This window comes from Pelecanus crispus, chromosome 1 (genome assembly GCF_030463565.1).
Source record: "Pelecanus crispus isolate bPelCri1 chromosome 1, bPelCri1.pri, whole genome shotgun sequence".
Taxonomy (NCBI): domain Eukaryota; kingdom Metazoa; phylum Chordata; class Aves; order Pelecaniformes; family Pelecanidae; genus Pelecanus; species Pelecanus crispus.
The window spans coordinates 53,902,230-53,919,583 of NC_134643.1; the positions used below are offsets into that span (position 1 = coordinate 53,902,230).

Consider the following 17,354-nt stretch of genomic DNA (forward strand, 5'->3'; position numbering starts at 1 on the left):
CTTAGTGTCTGTTTACTACTGCATATGTAAGCTTCATTTCACAGCAGCAAACACCTCAAATACTTCCCCTCCCCGTCCCCAGATTAACCTGTTCTACACTTTAGGAACTAGAGGACTGAGAAACAATTCTAACAAAAATAGACTTTCACTGTTTCCAGAGAGGTACCAAGAACCTATCCTTGCAGAACTGCACAAAGTAACTGCAGTTATATGCACTTTGAGTCCACTGTTTTATTTGCCTAGAATAAGCTGTTACTGTAGAATAGCTGAACTCCTGAATGGCTGAGATGGGAGTGCAGTCTGATAGGGCATCCTGGTCATAATATTGGTGTTCTCCATAGAGATAAAAGGAACCTTATACATAACAGAGCCATTTCTGCTTTGGGGTGGTCATCCCAACATAACTAACTTGTGCTTACTTGACTAATTTCTGCCTCTGTTGGCTTTAAACCGCACCAAAGAACTCAGTGCTTTTGGTTGTACTGTGGAATTAAACAGTAGCTGCGACCTTAACAAAAAAGCTGATGTTCATAAAGATTCTTAAAGATACCTGACCACTAAAAGCTTACTACAGCTTTATAGTAAGATAAAAATGGCTTGCCTCTTGTAGAGTTTGACAGACTTGCCAGCTTTTCTGTATGCTTGGCTGTAGTTCGATTTCCCCCTTCTCCCCCTTTTCTGAATTAGTTTAACTGTAATGCTGAGTTTTGGTTGAACCATGCACTTCTGCAGTGCAAGAAGCCATACCAATTTTTTTTGGACCTTAACTTGATGTGAAGAAATCTAGGCTCCTAGGTATGCAAGAGGAAGACACTCACGCAATGTATTGTTAAGGCAATGAATTTGTTTTTTCTAGTCTTTTACAGAAAGATGAGCATGCTGCCTTCTGGGTTTTGCCTGTTCAAGAACCCACAGTTGCTAATTGCATTGAGAAAAATCCAGAAAATGGCTAACGGTATATGAAGGGTTCACTGTATCCAGTACTACTTTGTTCACTTAGTAGAGCTGGAGCTTAAGTGTCTTTTGTGCAAAACTGGATATGCTGCCTTTCAGCATGTGAGCTGATACTATTGAACTTAGCTTGGCATTCATGTATGTTGTACTGCTCCTTCCTCTTTAATTGTGTCCTTCAAAGTCAAAAAGGACAATTAAAGCAGGTGCCATTGGAGTAGCATAAATATACTGATCACTGCTTCTTACTGGAGTCTGATGTTCCTGCTACCATTTTCCATAACACTGAGCTTCTCTTCCCCTGGGAAAACCTTCCAACTTCCAAGATTTTGGATGGTTATGCTAAACAAGCAAGCTGAGCCTTACTTAGAGTTGCTGCCTTTCAAAATGTGGAGTAAAATCTAAAACTGCTGTATTTCCCTGTCACCATGACACTAAACGCACTCTTAGAGTGGTTGGTATCAGCTGCGCTATACAGCAAAGTCAGATTCCATAAGTCTAAATAAAACATCTGTACAAGTACTTTGGTGTTGAATTAAATATATTTCGTGAGATAAGTATGTACATCTTGTTGCCCCGTCATGAGTGGGAGGGAAGCTTTGAAATTATTTAACGCATCATTAAATGCTTCTAAGAGCTTCCTTGGAGAAGAGCATTAACTATGACTTGATCTTGTATCAAGACCATTGATGTTAAATCAGCTTTTTAAGTTAGCTTTTGTACATGGTTCAACTTGTTAGAAAAAGCAGTATCACTTTTGTGTACTGAACATCATAGCTTCTTTAAAGGTGTGTTTTAATTCAGTAGACTTTTCTTTGTTTGCTGGAAAACATCTCAAGTTCCTTCTAATCCTGGGAAAGTGAAGCACTTTTTTCAACTTTTAGGGCTGGGAGAAGAGTGAGACAAACTTGGCTTATACAGTAGGGTAGTCTTGAGTGTCAAGTAATCCAATGATAAGCTAAATTTCTCAAGACTTTGTCATTCTGTGTGTGGAGCAACGTCACGCAATTTTTCTCTAGAATTGGGTCACCTTTGCGCAGATATTTTAAATATGTGCAGTAAGTACTGAGAGACTCTTAAATCCATTTTCTTCCTGCTATCATATAGATGCTCAGATAATTTTATCGAGGTAAATCTGAGGTGAGACTACAAGGGGCAGCTAGCTGTGCTGTTCTTTTGTAACTGAGAAAGGGAAAATATACTTAGTGCTACTTCTAGTGGTGTGTTTCAGTGGAAAACCCGAGAGGGGGAGAGAATTGCCTTGCAGCTGCTGACTTCATTGACATTCAGCCATAGGCTTGTTCAGGTGCTTGAGATGAAGGGGTTTAATATAAAAAATGCTGTGGCTTAAAGGGTCACCATTTTAAATAAGCTTCAGTGAGAAAACTAGTATTAAAATGCATTTAAAAGGTCAACTTTGTCATTGATAACTGTGCTTTGTAGCATGTGTGTACGTTTTCCAAAAGCTGAGAACATGGAGCAGGGGAGCCGCAGTGCTTCAGATGGTCTTGTGCTCTCCTTGCAAGGGAAGTCCTGTATCAAAAAGGAGCACTCCATTTTGAACCAAGTATAACTTGGATAACTCCAGACCAGTCACTACACCCAAAAGTGCTTTGTAAAATGTGGATTATGTATATGCTGCCTGTGTATTTTGTTTTATGAAGGAGAAAACATCCTTTCTTGCTATTACTGGAGGCGAGACCACCTTTCTGGTTTCAAGCGTACTGTCTATATGAATTTGGAATAACAACTCCATTCACACCCTGTGTTTCTATCAGACTGTGGTACAGGTCAAATATGCTGATGTTGCTGATACTTGCTGAAATGCTTGTTACCTATTTTAAAGTGGGCTGTAATAATACAAACAGTTGTAATTCATTTGCATTTCTACATAGAAATTATGTAGTTCACAGTGAAAACAATAAACATCCTGCTTTTTTATAGCAAAGATGAGTACCTTGGATAGCTGAGCTTAGTAGCTACATGGCCTTGTTACAGGATACAATTTTTATGGCTTGAGTGATGTGGGAGAAAGATGTCGCTAGCAGAAACTTCTTGGCTGAGCTGAAGTTCTGGTGTCTAGAAGTAGATTTTAACATGTTGGGATTACTTTGCTCGTGTCACTTTTCAGCACTGATCACTTAATGCTGTTGCTGCTCTGGTGGGTTTTTTTAACTTCTGAGTTGCTGGCTAGAATGTCATTGGCCAGTTCTGTACCTGCATACTAAGTTAAAAGCAAAGGTGTCCTGAGTATCACTACAGGTTGGGCTGCGTGGGATGATATGTTTTAAGCAGCATAGCTGTAATGTTCATTATTACCTGAATCAATCACTTAGTAAAATTGTAGAGTATCATTGAGTGCCCCTAGAAATTAACTCAGTAAGGGGTTGTAGTTGTACTGAGTTGATGCTCTCCCCACTGCTGACAGTACTAAACCAAAGGCATGAGGTTAGCAGTCTGCTTTAAATTTATTAAAAATACCTCACTCTCTGCCTCATCTTTTCCACCGTAGAAAGAGCTTTGCCTCTGTCCTTAGACCGCTGTAATTACAAAGCAACTCTAAAACTTGCATTTAATTTTTTAGTACAGTGGAGGTGTGTGCTTGAAGGGCAAATGAAGATTTGTAATACCTGTACCGATTATGGGAGAATTACTGATCACTTGCCTTACTTCTGAGGACAATACAGTGGATGTGTAAACTTTAGATCAAGATTTTTTTTTTTTTTTTCCCAAGTAAACTTTACCTATGTGATTTAAACTTTTTCTCTCTTGTTTGTAGCAACGAAGTTTCTGAAAGGATCATAATGCTTTGGACCTGCACTTCCTGGGAAGGAAGGGTAGGTGCTCTGCATACATCTATAGATAAATTAATGGGTCTGTAATATTTTTTGCATACTTAGCTTCCCATGGAGACCATGAACAGGACTGTATACTCAGCTTTTCACTAGTAGATGTGTTCTAAGATTTTGAGGTTATTCATTTGGGGGTTGAAAGTGAAATCAAGTTGTTTATGCTCCCTTATTTTCTGGTTACTGTGCCAGAGTGTGCTCTTTTTGTCCAGAAAGACCTCTTTGCTGTGTGATTAACTGTGCAGCTGGAGCATATTTTCCACTACTGTTCACTTGGTGTAGATAGTGCTCTACTGGTTCTCCAGTTCTGCCTCCCCAGATTTTTACTGGCTACTGACCACAAATTATTCATTCATAAAGCTGAAAACAGATAAATAAAATTACTATAGCCTGTGATGCAATTAATCCACTGGTAACTGCATCATGTGGGCCATAGTGAAAGATGCATAGCATAGATTTCTCACACAGCTGTTATCAACGTTCATTTGATAGCCGTGTCTATTATGCCAAGTGTTCTCCACGATGGAACTAACATGAACTTGCACACAACCCCCTCTCCCCACCAGGATTGGTGGATTCAGTGGATATCAGGCTTTAATATACAAATGAGATATATTTATTATGTAAACCCAAACTCTTATGGTGTCTGTATGTGCATGTACGTATATATATTTTTTTTTCAGGTATGATACACAACACACGCTTTAACATGGCTGATCATTCTGGATGTTTTTTAATTTTTCTGTCTCCTTCAAATGCCATTTGGTTATTTTCAGGGGCTTGCTTAAGAATTGTGTGAAAGACCAAAGGGACACTGGTTGGTAAATAGTATCTGTGGATGCTTTCTAGGAAAACTTGTCTTTTGATAGGCTTATCCTTGCAGTTTGTCAGGTGGACTGGAAAGGGGTAAAAGAAAATTGGGAGGTAGGAATAGACCTATATCAAAAAGAGGAAAGCTTGATGAAACAAAGCATTTGAGGCTGACTGAGGGCAACGAAGCAAGCAAGGTACAGAAGACCAGCAACATGAAGCAGGCCAAAAGATCGGAATGCTGAATGAGGATGAGAATAGTGAGGGAGGGGAATGGTTGTATCTTCCATACAATCAAGAGTCTAGTAGCTGCAAGATGTTCAGGTATGACCAATTAAACAATTCAGAAATTATAAAGGCCTTACTGTATGCTTGCACTTCTTGATATAATTTCATTTATAGGGATTTTATAGTAATTTTTATTCCTATATAATGCACTTTTCCCCCTTTTCTCTGCTAAACCCATTCCCATTATCTTGTTACTTCAGTCTATCGCCTACTGCATTTTCAAATGTCTTGGATCTCTCAAACTCCTGCTCTTCACCACAGAAATACTGCCAGTGGCTCATATCAGTCTAACCTTTTCGGACCTAAGTAGCTTCTCTTTGCTAATTCTGCTGCTCACAGTAGTATTTTACAGGCTAAGAAACAATGAATGAATAACAGTGTTAGGATTCCTGAGCAGATACCGTGACACTGGGAGAAAGCCATCAGTAGGGTTAGTAGGTCTTTCAAACCATCATCCCCATATACAGTTCTGTGTTTTAAAGACGTAACAGTGCTGCACAGTAATTACAATTTGCAATTATAAAGCCTCACAGAAAACCTTATACAAATTATTCTGCCTAAATGTGTGACAAACTTTTTGCAAGATATCAGCAGTATTTCTGGGCACTGCTTGTTTCACTGCATTACCTCTTTAAATGTTGATTATTTAAAAAAAAAAAAGGAAAATGCTATAGTTTACAAAAATCATAGAGTGAATATATTGAGACAAATATTAAATTGCTACCGCAGTTTGACTAACTCTTGTTCAACTCTATCTGGAAACCACAATTTTATTCCTTCCTTTGGAGCAGAAAAGGAAAGCTGAACATCTGTCAGTCTTGGGTCCTGCTTTCTTCATAAAAGCATACTCCAAAGGTAAGAACATTCTATGCTTTAACACTGTTTATTGTACAAAACAAGCAATTTATTAAATATAGCATCTGTCATCCTTCAGAAAGACAAATACATGGAGAGAGACATGGGTTTTGCTCACATTACAGCTTGTCCCCTGAAATCAGTATGACTTTTTTCTGTCCTTTTCAAAGGAAAAGGACAAATTTCTAGTTAAGTTTTGTGTGCTTCTAAATGAAGCCTTTAAAAATTGTCTGTCTTCTTAGTACTACATGTGATGAAGTTAACACTCCTCAAACACTACTGTTCTTTAGCCAGTGATATTTCACAGTGATCAATTCATGTCTGAAATCTTGGTTATTTCATCTTTCATATCTTTGATCTCAGTTTGAACTCTGGTTAGATTGGCCAATTTCTCATTCAGTAAAGCAATTTCCTTCTCCCGTCGTAATACGTCCTCCACTAATCTTCCTATTCTCAGTGTTAGGTCATTTATTAATGGCTCCAAGACAGCAAAATCCTTTTTAAGTTTGTACATCTTGGGTTTTAAATCATTTGCAAATGTAACCGTCTTCAGAACTTTAGCTCTGTCGCCTTCAAGATTCAAAAGTCTATCCGCATGCTTGTTAAAATCACTCCTTAACTCAGATAATGCTGTCTTAATTTGCTCAATTTTTCTTGCGTTACTAGATGCCAAGCTTTGTAGTTTTGTACTTCGGTCGATGCTACTGGTAAGCAGGTCACCTATATTTTTTACTGTTTTCTTTTCACCTTTTTCTACTTTATCTTCTAGTGTTTGCAAAGAATCTGTCAGTGCAGTCATATCTGAGGCTAGGCCTGAAACACGCCTTATGTCAGTTTTTACTGTCACAATCGTCAAAGTTACATTTTTTACTAGAGAAACTGCATTCTGTTCAACACTTGAAACTGCATGAAAAAGAGTTGTTAAATTCTTCTGCAGTTCTTCTTGTTTTTTAATTACGCTGCTAGACCATGTTTTCATTGTATAAATGTCTTCCTTCAGATGTTTAATGTGAGAAATTATTTCAAGATCTTCCAGCTGTTCCATTAAGTTCCAAGTCTTTTCACACTAGAGGGATACAAATAAAAATATTTCACAAGTTTCCTAGCTTAACAACTCACATCAAAATTAAAGCTATACTCCAATGACATACCTTACTATTCTGATACAGAAATTGAGTGCAAACCCTGTCTTTCAGAAATAAACTCCCGTTGCAACACAACCAAAAATTTCATTTCAGTATACATAACAAATTTAAATGTTACTACTTTTTCTATTGTAACAAAAATTACAGGAAGGTGCTATATGACTTTTCCAGCATGACCTCTGAAAACACAAGTCATCAAATGCAATCTTCTGATTTACAGAAATTTTTTTAAGCCTGTAACCTGTGTGATCCAGAAAGACACATGTAGAAAGATATTCAGAAACATTTTAGAAAGATGCCTACTTTAAAATTCTCTTATCCAAAAATCATGGACCTTAATTAACTGATGTGGGGGTGTTTTTTTGGAAACCAGAATATGTATTTTGAACATGAGATTCACAGAAGAAAAAGCCAAAGGTTCCCTTTAAACAGCCACCAAAATACTTCTCAGGAAAAACATTACTTCAACAGCCTGCCTCCATAAAAGCAACGTTAGCGAGGAAACATGCTACTGTTGGATTTTTGGCTGAATGTGATAGTTCACTTTTTTGGGCTTTTTTAATGCTTCATTCTTGGTTTTCAAGTTTGAGAGGAAGAAAGGAAAACATCTGAGTGGTACTATTCTTTTCAATCCCCAATAAGTCAGCACAGAACTTGGAGAAAAAACACCAAACGGGCAAGCTGAAACACATTCTAGGAAGCTATAATTAGTTTCATACTAATCCTTTTATTGACACTACTAGTACAAATATCACCAAAGAAACAAATATTTTAAACTTTTTGATAGTGTTGGTCATTCCTCACTAGCACAGAACTGTCTGCTTAAAAAGAAAATGCCAAAATTCAGGTTGTGGAGAGTTCTGCTGGTTTTCTAGGTAATGCCCTCTAAGGATGAGGATTTCCTGTTCAATCTTGTGTACATTCAGCTTTCAATAGGGTTGAGGTTGATGAATGAAAGACATTAAATCTAAGGATGAGGATTTCCTGTTCAATCTTGTGTACATTCAGCTTTCAATAGGGTTGAGGTTGATGAATGAAAGACATTAAATGGGGGAGCATACCATTGGTAATTTAGCCACCCTGCCCCAAAAATATATGAAGTAAAAACACACTGGAACACACTTACGAAAAATATTTTAAAAACATTTCTGTATTGAATAGTATTGTTTTAATGGAACACTGAATACTCAAGTATTTATTCCATACCCTTTCTGGAAGAGCAATCTATTTTGAACTAGATCATGCACCAGGACAGGGCAATCCACTACAATATTTTTTTATTGAATATGACTCTAAACAGATACAAATCTATACATAAGGAATATATGAAACTGATAGACTTTATAACACTGAGAAATACTGGTTTAGCGTCTCTTGAATGGGCAGCATTAACTGTTTAGTGAAGATTTCAGTAGAGTTCTAGATAAATGAATGTACATAACCAGAATAATTCAACTGTGAAGCCTTATTAGGTCATAAATGTTGTAGGTTCATACTGTCTACTAAGCAATCTCCTTTCCTGAGTTCAGGAATCAGAAATTATGAAGACATAAGTCTGTAGACACGAATTTATGGTGGTCCTGAGATCCAAATTTCAATGAACAGCCACCAGGCCTATTAGGTAGTACGATGTCCTATGGAAGGAGACCTACTAGATCTATGGACAAATTAGATATTCCCTGCCCTCAAGTATATAACTCCATGGCTTTCATTAATAGCTTTTGCAGCTCTTAGTTCACCAAACTTTTTTCCCTTTGAAATGCAAAGCAATACCAGACATGTCATGCAATGCCTAACAGAGAACATTCTACAGAAGAAAAGGTTAAAACTTGTTTCTAACAGCGCCAAAACAAAGCAACCAACCCACAAAAACAATCCCCAAACTAATACAGTAACTGATCACACCAAACTTGCAAATTAATGATGGAAGAATGTAACAGGAATATTTGTTCATAAGAACTTCAGTCTCTATGGAGGCCAACGACTTCAATGGCAAAACAAAACTATGCCAGTGATTTTAAAAAGTTTGAAAAGGCTGGAAATAAGGTCTAAGGAGGCTACTTGCATGGGGTTGAATAAATAAAAGACAGCACCAGCTGCTATGAAACCCCCTGCATATAAATACCAGTACAAGAGAAGGTTCTCAAAAAGGGGTATTTTACTAGTGTTTTCTGTAATGCTGTTGTATATTCCAGCTGTTAAAAATGTACTCAGTGCTTTCCTGCACGTAATAAAATATGTAGATCCCAGTAACAACTCCAACATTGAGAAGTCTGTACCCTAAGCACAAAACCATTATGGTACTGAATACATTAAAAGTGAGGTACATGTGTATCTGCCTAGAGATATGAATTTAGTTGTTCATTGTGTTACAAGTCCATAGAATATAATGCCAAAAGAAAAATATAAAAAACAAAGTAGTGAGAACTAAATATAACTCTTAATCTGATGGCTCCGGTTTTGATTTTTTTTTCCTTAAATCTAAATACTTTGCTTTAAATTCCATTTTAATAAAAATGATCTTTTAATAAATAAGCTGAAAATAATCCTTAAATTAAGAAAATATTCATTGCCTCCTCCACCACAAGTATTTCTTGCTATCATCTTTATTATAAGTTTGCCTTTCAGCCTGATCCAATGCCTATTTAAATTGATGACAATATTGGAGCTATCCTTAGCATGTTGGAGTCACATTATTCACTAATAAATTAAAGTGCTCTTTCATCAGTGAAAACCCTAAGTCCAAATTCACTTATCCCCATTCTGGTCATTTTCCAAGGTGTAGCTTTCTAAAGTTACTTCTTTTGCCTTTGAAGATACTTTTATGTCATGCACTACTTCTTCTAAAACCACTATTTCATTCTGCGCTTTCAATATGCTGTCATTGTACTGTATGCCTTCAAGAACCTTTTGCATTGCCACTGTATCAGAAACAGTTTTCAACATATCATTTTCCGCAGTATATAGCTGTGTTGTCAAGTCCTCTATCTTTTTCTCCATACTTAGCAATTCGCTTGATAATCTAAGAATAGAGTGAATAGCATTTTCAATTGTTGGTAAATGGGTCTTGCACTCCTCAATTTTAGGTTCATAGCTCTCAAGTTTTTGATTCAGGTCTGTGTCCTTGGCTACGAGAGTATTCTGTTGTTGTTCTAGCTTTTCAACTGCCTTTGCATGTAAGTCCAACTTTTGTTCAACTCTAGAGAATTCATCATCTTCTTGCCTTTTTAGTGTTTTAATATTTCTGGCTGTACTGTCTTCCAAATCTCTTACTCTTTCTGAAAGGGATTTAATTCTTTGGTCAACTTCATTAATTTGGGAAGTTACTTCTGTATGTATGAACTTCACTTCAGATTTTAAACCACTAGTGTTTGTGTTCATTTCATCCAAGCTTCTTCTCCAGGAATTTGTAACATTTTGGAACTTCTCATTAATGCTCTGCATCTTTATAGAGAGAGCCTGTTCATTGTTCTGAATATCATTTATTATGTTATGAAGAGAAGATATTTCCTGCTCAAACTCGGTCATCACAGAGATAGATGTGGCAGCTTCTTGTAGAATACTTTCAGAAGACTCAAGCTGCATTTGTAACACAAAACAATGTCCATGTCTACTTAACAAAAGTAAGAATAGAAAACCACTTGCATTTATTTAACAAAGTCTCTTAGAAGCCACTTTACTTGTTAAAAAGCTCCTCTATGATTTGTTTTCATATTTCAGCTTTAAAATATTGTTGATTAACCTAGCATGAAAAAGTCACAGAAAAGGGTATGTTTGTTGTTGAACTTCTATAGAATACATGCCTTTTTCTTTGTTGTCAATCCCTTGTTTTCCATGGTGGTTTTGGTTGGGGTTTTGGTTTTTTTGTTTTGTTTTTTTTTTTTTTAAAAACGTATCACACTACCTAAATCCCATGCAACATTTTGCAATCTGAAGTGTAGTATGTAAATATCCAAATTACATCACGTATAAATGACATCATTATGAGATCAGTGCTAAAACAACATCACTGGCATAAGCCATGCTGCACTCCCATCATTATCAGTAAGATACAGAGGATAATTTGGCAGCCAGCCCAAGTTTTCTACTTGATAATGTCACACATAAATAAGAAAATAAAATAGCAATGAAAAAATACTATCACTTCATTATGTCTTTCATATTATTAGAACAGGTCTACTACATAAAAATGCCTGTAAATTTTCTTCAAATCAATGTATATTAGACTTATACACAGAACAATACTGGTAGAATGAAGTATGTGTATAAATCTAAGTTTTTAAAAATAGTTTAGTGTCTAAAAAAATAATACTGAGATACAATCACTATATTCACATACTTGAATAGTGGTATGGATTGACACATTTAGTCACATGAAATATTCTCCAGAGGCCTATTCACAGGGAAGTAGAATACATTATGTAAATTTATTTTAAAACAGTCAGTTAAATTTAACTAAATGACAACAAAGTAAAACAACAGTGAACATTCACTAGAGATTATCCAATTAAGATGTTAATGGTTACCTTTCCAGAAATTAAGTTAACTTTATTTTCCACGTCCAGGAATTTTTCAGCTTCTTGCTGTAAGAAATTGTACTTTTTTTCCATATCAGCAAATTGACCTGACTGCTGAAATAGGAACCTGCAAATTGCAAGTAAATAAACAGTAAACATAACTACATAATTAGCATGTATTAAGTGTTCCGAGACCCGATTCACAGCAATCTGCTACTGCAGGGATTTGTGTTCACAGAATTTGCTAGATCAATACATGGAAGAAAAAAAAAATTAGGATTTAATAAAGTTGATCTGTCTTCATACTGGAGTTGTCTTCCAAGAGACATGAAAAAATAAGGAAACATCCACAGATGTGCTTCGTTTTTACACTGTATGCCATTCAAAGAGGAAAAACATCAGATAAGACTGCTGACATAGGGAGGCCATTACATGCTCGTAATGCATTGCCTTACAACATATTTTATGGATAAAGTATTATTTAACCAGTGGAAATAAAACACACACAAAAAAATTTCTACTTTCTTGCAAAGCATTGCAACATCATGTACAGAAGCCTTTGGCTTTAGAAAGGCTGGTTGACTCTAGTGTTGTTTAATTGTAACTGCTCAAAAACATGGTGCGTTGTGGCAAAGCTTTGTATAGCTACTGTTATGATGATGCTAGCTTTGTGAACAGACAGTAGAGATCTCAATTCTGTACTTTATATACATTCTTGATTCATAAACGGTGAACTTGGGAGCTTTCTGAACTGTAAGCACTTTATACAGTTAAAAAGAAAATGCAACAACCATGCAAGAAACCTGAATTTTGCTGGATATTTATTAATCCCAAAATAAGGTTTATTGTAGACTGTGCAGGGGTCCTCTGAGTAGTAAGAACAATTTTATCTAGAACAATAGAGTTTATTTAAAATACTCGTGCTTTCATAAATTTATATTTATTAGTATATTGCATAGCAATTAGAAGTTTCAAAAGACCTAGAGTAGTCTATACAGATGAAGTTAGGCAATAGAAGCTAAAATGCTAGCTATAGATAAGACACACGCAAAACAGATATACATAAAACAGTAAGCAGAAGCATCACTAATCATTTTATTCCACTGTGTCATTCTGTTTCTTAGAGATTTTAGGTAATGAAATCTGGGTGATGTTAAAATAAGAACAAATTTTACCTCGATTTTCAGACTGATGTCTATAGTCCAGATTATTACACTCATTTCTTGCACTAGAGTTCTCAGAATTTCATCATACCATTTCTGCAAGCAGCTCAGTTTCTGATGGAACTAAGGTACTGATGCTGCTAAGATATTCTAAAACATCTTTTACAAAGATATATGACCTTTACTTGAAGAGTCCACCCGATGAACAATTTACCACACTGCCGAGCAAATTATTTACAGAAAACTCCACTTCTACTATTGATTATTGATTACATGCCAGATGAGCCTTTTTGTACTTATTGGTCAGATTAAGGTTCTTCAGAGTTAGATGTAGTCTCCAAAGCAGGTATTTACAATTCATGATCAAGGCACCTTTTAAACTTCCAACATGATAGAACAGATCGAGCTTCTATAATACCTCACTGTATGCCAATGTTTCCACACTTGTGAATACTGCTATTCTTTTCTTGATCCTTCTAGCTTTAACAAATTTCTACAGTCACTTAACCCAAACACTCTATTCAAATGTAACTAATCATATTGACCGTGACTGAATACACTACAGAATACAAAAGAAAATATTAAAATCCACTTTAGAGGCTTACCTACCAGGTTAGCACTAGGCAAACAGCAAGGGAAATTACGCTCAAGCTTGTCCGTGAGTCCATCCAAAAGGAACACCGATTATCGCTGGTCCTGGGACTCGCCAGCTTCCCACAATTACTGTGCTTCTCAACCTTTTGTGAACCTTCACCGGTCTTGGATGAAGAAGTACCTTTTTTCCTCTGCTTAACTTCAGACATTTTGTGTTTTTAAAAAGCAGAAGCAAAAGAGAGAGCTGGGGGAGGGGGGGAACAAAATAAAACCAAAAGGGACTAGTTACTTCTAAACATCCCCAAATACAATTTTTGGCCTTTAGTTACACAAATACACCCCCAAAAACATTTCCTTCAGTGTTTACTATGTTTTCTAGTTATGTGAACTTTCATAAAGTGTCATAATATCGTAAGACTTTGTGAAAGTTTGTTTTCTATACTATAGAGTGCTTTCCTATTTTTCTCAAACTGAACTGACTTTTCAAACTTTAGCTAATTTCACCTTTCCAGAAATATTTCATCTGTTGTACAATAAGCCATTTTGAAGATATATTTAAAATCACAGGGACTGAAAGCGTGACATTTCTTTTTATAGCAGATTACTGTCACAATTTCATCAGCAATTTCACTATCCTCTTTTACTTGTAGGTTTTTTTAAAAAAATGATCACCTATTCCAGATTAAAGGGGAAAATTAATTTTCTCATTTTTAAAAATGGGATTGCAAATGAAGATTTAATTTAGAAATAGTTCTGTTGTAATGATTTTATGTCATCTATAAAAGCACAGACATCAGTTAATAGAAAGCCATTAATAGAAAAATACAGATTAATGAAATAATGCATCTAAAAAAGCTCTAATTTCCTCTTTGCTAAAATTAAGGTCCGAATAGATTCTGGCAATATGAATCTCCAGTTCCAAAGAGTACAAAAGCTCATATTCTAACCAAGCAGATGTACAGAGTGGAATTTTTAAGCCTAAAATCTTCCACTATACTACTCAAAATAGACTAGATCCTTGGTGGATTTGGTTTAGCACAATTTGAGACAAAAATGTGCTGCTTTCTGGATCATTTTGCAGTATTGTTGCTTACTCACATTCCAAAATATAAGCATTTAAGTATTAGAGATACTTACAAAGTCACATACATGCATAAGAGGCACTGTTTAAAATCTAAATCTGTCACAAGAGCACGAAGCTTAGAGCTGTTTGTGAGTCACAGTACTAGGAAGCATGCTCTGAGTTTGATGCATGTAGGAAAAACCCACCGCTTGGTCTCCAAAAAAATAGTAAAAATGCTATTTTGTAACTTTTAAAACACCTTTGGGGTTGAGAGCACGTATTATGAAGTAAAAAAAAAAAAAAAAAAGATGTGAACGGTAGTTAGAGAAATAGTTTAATACAGGAACGACCACCCGGCTTTAACAAGACACCCCAGAGAGCAGCCCAGTGCAGCGCTGAGGAGGGAGCCGCAGCTCGCCAGAGACCCTCCCGAGCCGCCCATGCCCGTCCTCGTCCCTCTCCCCCGGCACAGCCCTGCCTACGCTCGGTCCGGGGCACCCACAGCGCCCGGCTGCCCCCTCCCTCCGGGGCACTTCCACACCCCCTCCGCCCTCGGGGCTCCCAGGGAGCTCCCCCAGCCCAGGAGCCCCCCGGCCCGCCCTCGCAGCAGGCCTGCGGGGCGCCAGCCGACCCCGACGACACCCTTTCTCCCGCGGCCCCGGCGCTCCAGCGGCCGCCCGCGGCGCCACCGAGCCCCAGCGCTTCGGGCCTCCTTTCCCCCTCCCCGGGCAGCCCGGCACCCCCTCCTGCCGCTGCCACGCTCCTCCGCCGGGCCGCCCTCCGTACCCTCAGCGCTTCCTCCGGCCTCAGCTGCAAGGCGGAGGCGGCGGGGAGGGCCGTTACCACGTTCACGCGCCAAGCGCCGCGCCCGTTGCAGCCGTTGCCAACCGCCGCCGCTGCTCCCTCAGCCTGCGGCGCGCCACGTCAGGCGCGCTGCTGCCGCCGCCGCCGAGGCAGCCGAGGCTCTGCGCCGGCGCGGCAGCGCCGGGCTTTGTTCCGTGCGGGGCAGGCGGGGGCCGGGCTGCTGCCGGGGGCCGGGGAAGACAGCGGGCGGCCCGGCCCCTCTCCCACCCCCGGGCCCGGAAGGAGGAAGTGCTGGCGGAGCGCTGCTTCCCCGCGGTGGGGCAGCGGCTTCTCCTCAGGGTGAGGCGAGAACTTGTTGCCGGCGGCTGCTGACGGCCCCGCGCTGCCCGCCAGGTGAGTGGCCGTGGCGGAGCCGGGGGTGAGGAAGGGCCGTGCCCGGGCGGTTTCGCCGCGGTGCCCCTGAGGCTGACCCCAGCCCGCGGCTCCGGAGCCCTCCGCGGCGAGACGGCTTGCACCCCCCGCCTCGGGGGAGGGGGGGGAGGTTGCGGAGGTGGCCGGGCAGAGCCCCCCGGCCCGGCGGGGTGGGGGTCGGCGGCGGGCGGCTGGTCGGAGCGCTCCGGTTTCTGTTTCGCTCTCCCAGCGGCTGGTAACGGCGGCTGCGGTGAGGCGTGCCTAGGTGTGGGTGAGGTAACCCGTGGTGGTGTGTGTTTGTGGCTTGTGTTTGTGGGGTGCTTTCTTTTTGTAGTTGCTTTACCTGTATTATTATTATTATTACTATTATTAACGTGGACGTTTTTCGACTGGGAGTAGCGGAGAGCTTTCAAATCCCCTTCCTGAGCGGTGCGGTGGGGTAAAGGTAGGGTGGAAGACTTTCCTAACCACGTAATTTTCAGTGAAAATAGGAAATTCTGCCAGTACGGCGGAAGAAGCACCCCATCGCGGGCTTGCCCAAAGGCAGCTGTTCTGCGTCTACTTGGCTCCTGAAGGAGGGAGTGAAGGAAAAGGTGAACACTTGTGCAGGCAGCTGCGGAGTTGCTCTGTGGAGGAGCTTGCAAGTGCCGAGGGAGCCTTCGGTCGTTGCAGCGGAGAGTGATCAGAGAGATCAATTTGATCGTTAGGGGCTCTCAGGGGCAGCTATCCGTACTGAAAAACTTTTGCGTGGTCGACAATAGTTTTCATCTGATATCGTCTTCAGGCGATTCTTTTTTTTTTTTTTTTTAATGACATAAGGGAAGAACGCAAATTTATAGTTGTGTGTCAGATACTGACGAAGGTATAGCTCACTCATTGGCTCTGTGGGTGCTCCATCTTCCATCATGTGTCAAGATCCGAGTGTACTTGTATGGAGTCCTGGAGTTGGAGATAAAATTGAGTTTATCTCATGGGATTTGGTACACAGGGAGTTTCTTTTCTGTTGTAGTTCTGTCCAGTGCTGTCAGCCACAAGACTTCTTTCTCATCCTGTTGTCCCAATCACGTGATCCAAGGATTTCAAAAATTTGAGGGATGTAGTGGGAGGGGAGAAGACTTTTCATAGAGACATTTAGCAAGTTCCTAGTATATAAGAAGCTTGCACAGACTGTGGTTCTTCAGTTCTGCAAGTGTTCATAAGGATAAATTCATAGAAATGTGGAAAAGGACTCGGATTTTTTTTTCCTTCACAAATTCACAGTACCTATCTGCTTTTTCAATGAAAACTTCCATTCATGTAGTAAGCACAAGAGTTTTACTATGAGTCTAATTAGTTGTTAAAGATTGAAATTCTGATTATACCTGCTTTATATGCCTCCAAGTAGGGCAATCGGAGAAATACTGTAGTCAGATTAATTGCAATAATGCTCAGCTGGATGTTTTTATTAAACATAATAGCATATGGCATCTAAATAATATTTCAAGAATACTATTCGTATTCGCAGTAGCTTGTGAACTGTTACAACTTAACTATTAATATGCCTTTTTCTACTTGAAAAGGAGTGATAGTAGATTTTCCCGGTGTTTTCCTGATGATACTGTACTGCCCAGCCAAGCTGGACTAGTGGGTCATAAACAGTGTAAGTAAACTCATATAACAATAGTATGAAAGTCTCTTTATCAAGACAGAAAGTAAAAAGAAACCTAAATTTTTTAGCTTTCTGCAGTTTGTAGTATGAGCTTGCTTGAAACATCACTCTATTTTCCACTAATGCAGCTGCTTTGGTAATTTTTCTGACTTTAAAACCAAAATTCAGAAGCTATTTTAGAGGTCTTTTCCTTGTACTTGTAAGTTATGTTCTGATTCTGCTTTGACTTTTTTTTTTTTTTAGACACTGAAGAAAT

At 39.0% G+C, this 17,354-nt stretch overlaps 1 protein-coding gene across 2 annotated transcripts; it reads right to left on the minus strand.

Moving 5' to 3' along the window:
• Window positions 1-5,751: 5,751 nt before the first annotated feature.
• On the minus strand, window positions 5,752-13,397 carry IKBIP (IKBKB interacting protein). 2 transcript variants are annotated; one of them, XM_009490711.2, is made up of 4 exons: window positions 13,188-13,397; window positions 11,425-11,542; window positions 9,651-10,477; window positions 6,762-6,819 (listed from the first exon to the last, which is right to left on the minus strand). In XM_009490711.2, the coding sequence occupies exons 1-4, from the start codon at window positions 13,379-13,381 to the stop codon at window positions 6,798-6,800; spliced, it is 1,161 nt and encodes a 386-aa protein (XP_009488986.2). In that variant the 5' UTR covers window positions 13,382-13,397; the 3' UTR covers window positions 6,762-6,797. The 2 variants fall into 2 exon arrangements, with proteins under 2 accessions (XP_009488987.2, XP_009488986.2); XM_009490712.2 differs by lacking the exon at window positions 9,651-10,477 and having other exon boundaries at window positions 5,752-6,819.
• Between the last annotated feature and the right edge of the window lie 3,957 nt (window positions 13,398-17,354).

Bases quoted from the DNA above. Each gene is read 5' to 3' on its own strand.
- IKBIP (XM_009490711.2), bottom strand. From the start codon at position 13,381: ATGTCTGAAGTTAAGCAGAGGAAAAAAGGTACTTCTTCATCCAAGACC. The intron at 11,543-13,187 runs GTAGGTAAGCCT...TGCAATTTGCAG, and splicing joins GTTTGCCTAGTGCTAACCTG to GTTCCTATTTCAGCAGTCAG. The intron at 6,820-9,650 runs GTGAATTTGGAC...GTATCCCTCTAG, and splicing joins AATGACCAGAATGGGGATAA to TGTGAAAAGACTTGGAACTT.